The 5305-nt window shown below is 46.5% G+C and overlaps 1 protein-coding gene across 1 annotated transcript in view; it reads left to right on the forward strand.

Annotated features, from left to right (window-relative positions):
• PRR5L (proline rich 5 like) overlaps nucleotides 1-4515 on the forward strand; it is a 43041-nt gene extending 38526 nt beyond the window's left edge. The window contains exon 9 of the mRNA XM_026850623.1: nucleotides 2703-4515. Coding sequence (XP_026706424.1) covers nucleotides 2703-3085 — 383 coding nt within the window. The 3' untranslated portion in view covers nucleotides 3086-4515. The remainder of the gene's footprint in view (nucleotides 1-2702) is intronic.
• The last annotated feature ends 790 nt before the right edge of the window (nucleotides 4516-5305 follow it).

A 5305-nucleotide genomic window follows, 5' to 3' on the forward strand; every position in this document is an offset into this window, starting at 1 on the left:
AATTGAGGTTTGACAAATGTGATTGGCTGTTTATGGACCTCTGCACGCTGCTGGGATAGCTTGAAAGGTGGCTGGCTGACTGGTACTTAAGTTTCTAGCCATCCTGGATTTCTGCCAGCTGAACAAGGCATCAGTGTCAGTAAAAATAAAATTCGCACAGCATAGCCTTGTAAAGTTTATGTGCCTTAAAATCATTGTATTTACTTTGATTTTAGCTGTCATTTATTTGTGTACATTTCCAAGATGGCCTTTTGCTCCTGTTCCACCCTGTGCTGAGTGGGAGGAAAGAAAGGACTTGTGTTTGTGTTATATGACATTGACAGCAGAGCAGCACTTTTCTGCAGATAATCTTGGTGTTTTCAAAGTGCTGCTGTGGTGGTGGTTTCTTTTTCTTAACCCTCATTTCTAATCAGACTTCTTTCTCTTCCCCCCTCCCTCTTTCTGCCACCTTTTTGCTTTCTTGGAACCAATTTCTTCTCTCACTGGGCAGCCTGTAATGATGATGAAGCCCAGTAGGTTCTCTGTAATAGCTTTTTGGAAATGCACTGCTGGTCTTTGGGCACGCTTGCGTTCTCAGCGGATGCTGTGGAGGCCAAACTGCCCTCTGCGCCCCCAGACTGGGACCTTGAAGATGAATGAGTGTTGAGAAATGCAGATGAAGATGTCTGATCACAGCTGCGAACACACATAAGGCTTCAGCCTACAAGGCTGCTGTATCTTAAACTTGATTTAAAGTGAGAGAGGAGTGCAGCAGGGATAGCTGTGACAGGGGACAGGGCAGCTCACAGAGGGGATTGGCAGAGGGCAGCATCCCCACCTGCTCTCCCATTACCACCCTTCTTGCTCTGCCCGTGTAAATGAGCCATAATCTGCTTTGTAAGGATGGAGTAGGCTAATGGTATCCACTTGTCTAAGAAACAATGTTTAAATAGGGAATAGGGAAGAAAATTAAACCTTCACCCTATTCCCCCCATGTATATTAAGCCTAATGTCTGCTGATTTGAGTTTGCTTGCAAAAAGCCCTTAAAAACTCCTCCCAGTTTATGTTCCTGGCCATAACACACCAAAATAGCAATAAGATTTCTAGTTAAACTTTGTGTGACAACTCCCTTAACACACTGCATTTGGTGGCCAAGAAAGTGAAGGGAGAAAACTAAAGCAATAAATGAATGTTCAGAGTTTAGCCTAATTTTTACCCGATTCTCATCATAAAGGATTTTAATTTTGCTGCAGGAGAATCATCCGTGGATATTTTTTCCTCAAAAGAGTCAGGTCCCAATGCTCTCCAACACGACAGCTTGCTGTGGCTTGAGCTGCAGATGACACCTAAAGTATATATTTACTGTAACTGGCCTCAAAAATTATTTGCACATTCTTAAGCATGAAGTGAAGTGTTTTGAATTAATGTATTACTGGCAGCAGTGAAGTGTTGTCATTGCTTGGCTGCCACCAGTGGTGGTGTTTTGGCTGCTCACCCATTCCTCCCTGAAACAATATAGAGTTTGTTTTCTGCTTTTCTTCCTGATGCAAGCTTCCAAAACTCTTTTATGACCTTCAGTGATGAGTGCTTTTGTTACTCTATCTCTTATGCTCTTACAGTCTTGGTGGAAGTATTTTATATGGTTTAAAGGCTTCCAGCTTTAGGAAATGAGACCCTGCACTTCAAGGGAATTGATGAGAAGCAGAGAGACAGGTAGGGAATAGCTTTATCAGCTGCTTCAGGATAGACTGTGTGAGGTGTTTAACACCACGTGGTGATGGCGGTGGAAGACAGCAGGTGAAAAATAATCCTGTCTGATTCAGCCTGCCAGGGGAGTGAATTACAGGGAGCTGAGGCACAGACTTGGTCCCCTGCTTTTCTTAAAGCTTTCAGTGTTGGAATTGAAATGGTGCTTCATGATATGGGGCTGGGGAATGTGCCTTGGGTTTGAGTTTTAAACCAGGCATTTTTCCCCCTTAATGTTTTTGCTGAGCATATCGTAGGCCCTGCACCCATCACTTCTGTGTCACTGCTTCACCCTGCTCTGCAAGTACAGCCTTCCTCATCTGCACTTCTCCCCCAGGCTGTTCTGGGCTCTTGCTCTGCACTGTTAGGTGTTTTCAGTGTCTGACCCCCAAACCAGACATGTTTTGAAGTGGATTAAATGTTCTTTCTCATGCATAATCTTCAAACAATACAGTGGGATGATGCTAGCAGAACCACCTTTCCCTGGGCAGCTGAAGAGGCATCAGGAATTTCACATTGACACAAGCTAACGGCTTCTCCTGAGAGGAATTTTCCAGAGAAAGGGATGGCAACTCAGGTCCTCACTGTATCTTTCTTTGGGGACTTGTGCCACTTTAGTGTCACCGATTTTAGTGAACCTGCATGTGAGAGCTACTTAGTTCTCATCCCCCGGGTAGGAGAGGAGACCATCAGGGTGTGAACAAAGTCCCTTTGCTGCACTCGTTAGTTTTTGGTTGAATTCTCTTGCTGGCAGAAGCACCCACAGCAGGGTGGGAGGTGTCTGCTTACTGGGAGAGAGGCAGAGCTCCTTTCCAACCCCCCGGCAGCATCAACTAATGACTGTTCCCCGGTGGTAATGGGGTGGGATGCTCAGCAGCTGCATGCTGAGTCCCCTCTGTTCCCTGAGACCAGGCTAGCAGTTTGGGAAACGCTTTGTCTGTGCCCTATTGACTCTTCCTTCCTTTTTCTCTTCCAGAGAGACGATACTCCAGATCCCGTCCTAAGACTGGTGTACTGAATTATCCATCTCACGTGGTGACAAGCTGGCAGCCCAGTGAGATGGCCCTGACCCCACTGACAGAGCAGGAGGGTGAGGCTTACCTGGAGAAATGTGGTAGCATCCGTCGCCACACGGTTGCCAATGCTCACTCAGATATTCAGCTCCTGGCAATGGCCTCCATGATGCACACGGGAATGGTGATCGAGGAGTCAGACAGCACCGACAAATGCCTCCTCCTGCAGCCCAGTTTTAGCCACAGGCAGTGCTCCAGTGAGCCCAGTATTGCTGATGGGCCAGAGGGAGTCCTGGCAGCAGGTAGGCAGGACCCCGCAGAGCTGAACTGCACATCGGTCAGCTAGAAGCCTTGTGAGGAGAGGAGAACTGTATGCACTAACCTGGACAAAGCATCGTGTCATCCCTGCTGGGAAAAAAAGAGAAAAACTTTGAGTTTTGCTCATGTCATTGAAATGGCCTTGAGGGATCTTACGTCTCTTTGGGAATGCTTTCTAGATTTGTTCTGCTTGTCTGTCTGGGATCATTGTTGATGGAGGTACCAGGCTGCTCCCAAATGGGCACTGAGGGCTGCAAAGGTTTTGCTGTTGAACAGTGCAGTCTACCTTCTGTCAGCTTTCTTCCTCTACTAGTCCAGACCTTTTTGCCTCAGGTTTCCTTCCGTTTCTTTGATATGATACAAATTAGCCTCTCTCTGCTTTTCTCCATCTTTCCCAGCTTTATGCTGCTTGTTTGCTTTTTGTCCCTGCAGCAGAGACCTCTGTGCTAAACGTTCTTTTTGCTCCTGGCACGAGGATGGTGATGGCTGAAGACTGCATTTTTCTCTTTCAGAGTTGAACTCAGGGATGAAACTATTTGCATCCTGCAGAAAGATCTGAGCCACCTGAGAGGTGGCTCGTAAGTGAAAGATATCCTTCAATTTGCCTCCCATGGGCAGCCTAAATTTGAACAAATTAAACTGGTTTTTTTCTCCAGACCTGAAGATAGATGAGTATACATGGAGGCCCAGCTGAGTACTTCATATGTACTTTATTTGGTTCCAGTCATAACTCTGGGGGTGGTGGTGTAAATTGAGTGCAAAGGGGTGGGTGGGTGTTTAAATTGAAGAGCAATATATAGTCCTGAACATCCTGGCATTTGGCATCAATTTGCTCTCAGAATTTCAGTGGTGGTAGGGCTATGATGAAAGGAGAAACCTGACTGGATTCCTTTGGGAAGGACACGCTGGGCAGAGTCTGCACTTGTGCGAGAGACATGAAGCTGCTTCTCAGCCCTGGGCCATCGTGATTCCAGACCAGGAGGAGATGAACGGGAATTCATCCTTGGGTTGTTCTGGTACTTTTAGCACTTAAAGATTTCATGAGACCAAAGATAACTGGCGGCAGGGTGTAGAAAGGAGTCCTGCCTCGGCAGTGCATTCATGAAGTGCTCCTGACCTCCAGTGGTATCTGACTCAGTGCAGTGTTGCTTTTAAGATAAAGCGAGGGCTCTCTGCAGTCTTTGTTTTTGTTTTTATTTTGAAGATTAGGAGTGGGTCCAGTTTGCAGGCGTCTGTGTCAGGCGCTGCAGTCCGCAGTGTCTGCTCTGTATCTGCTCTGTAGCATCACTTGGTACTCAAATACTGCTTCGAAGGGAACAGAACCAATCTGTTGGAGCAGTCCCCTGGGATGCTCTGCTGTCTTGCTAAGCAGATTTGCAAGTGTAATTACAAGCTTAGAGGTGAACTGAAATGCTGCCTTAAATGTCAAATCCCATTAAAAATATGCATATAGCACCACTGCCACTCGAATCTAGTCCCTGGGGTACTGACTGTAAATAAATCTGTCTTGACAAGGAAACAGAAGGTTAGGATGAGCCTTCAGGATGTTTTTTTTGCATGCTATATGACATTAACTGCAGAATTTGCCCTGCTTGTGCTCGGCATTAAGCATCTTCTGCTCCACTGGCTGCACCTAAAGTGTAGCTCTGACCTGTCAGGATCTGGCCTTAGTAGCTTGTGCAGCAAAAAGCAAGTGGATTATTATTTGGTAACAATGCATCAGAAATACCAGCAACGAGAACAAGTCACACTGCCTTTGTAAATGAGGGTGTTGCTTTGTCTCCTGTGGTTTGCAAATGTTGAAAGTGACACTTGAAAGAGCCTGTTTTATCTTGCAATCACCTAAGGTACCCTGGCTGTTGGCCTTTGTGGAAATGCCAAGTGTTTTGGTCACCAGCTGTGCTTACATGTTGAAGAACAGAGATTTAGTTGTGCTGGCTGCCTCCTCCTCAGAGCATGCATGGTCCAGCGGAGGCCAGGAACATGTGGCTTTCAACAGTCTTCCCTTCAGATGGATTCTAGGATAAATTGCCTTCCTGTTCATAAATTGGACTGACCAGGCCAACTTACTTGTCATCTGTCCCAGGGTGGCCACGGATTGTGGTGGAGCTTCAGAACCTCTGGTGACAGCCAAACATGGTTAGACCATGCTGGCCACACCTTGGCATGGTCTGTCCAGTGTGGGGCAGATGATGGCATCCTGCTCAAAAGGGATTTCTTTGGCCCCTTGCAGTGATTTAAAGCCTTC

Source organism: Athene cunicularia (assembly GCF_003259725.1).
Source record: "Athene cunicularia isolate RWA chromosome 5 unlocalized genomic scaffold, athCun1 chr5_part2, whole genome shotgun sequence".
NCBI lineage: Eukaryota > Metazoa > Chordata > Aves > Strigiformes > Strigidae > Athene > Athene cunicularia.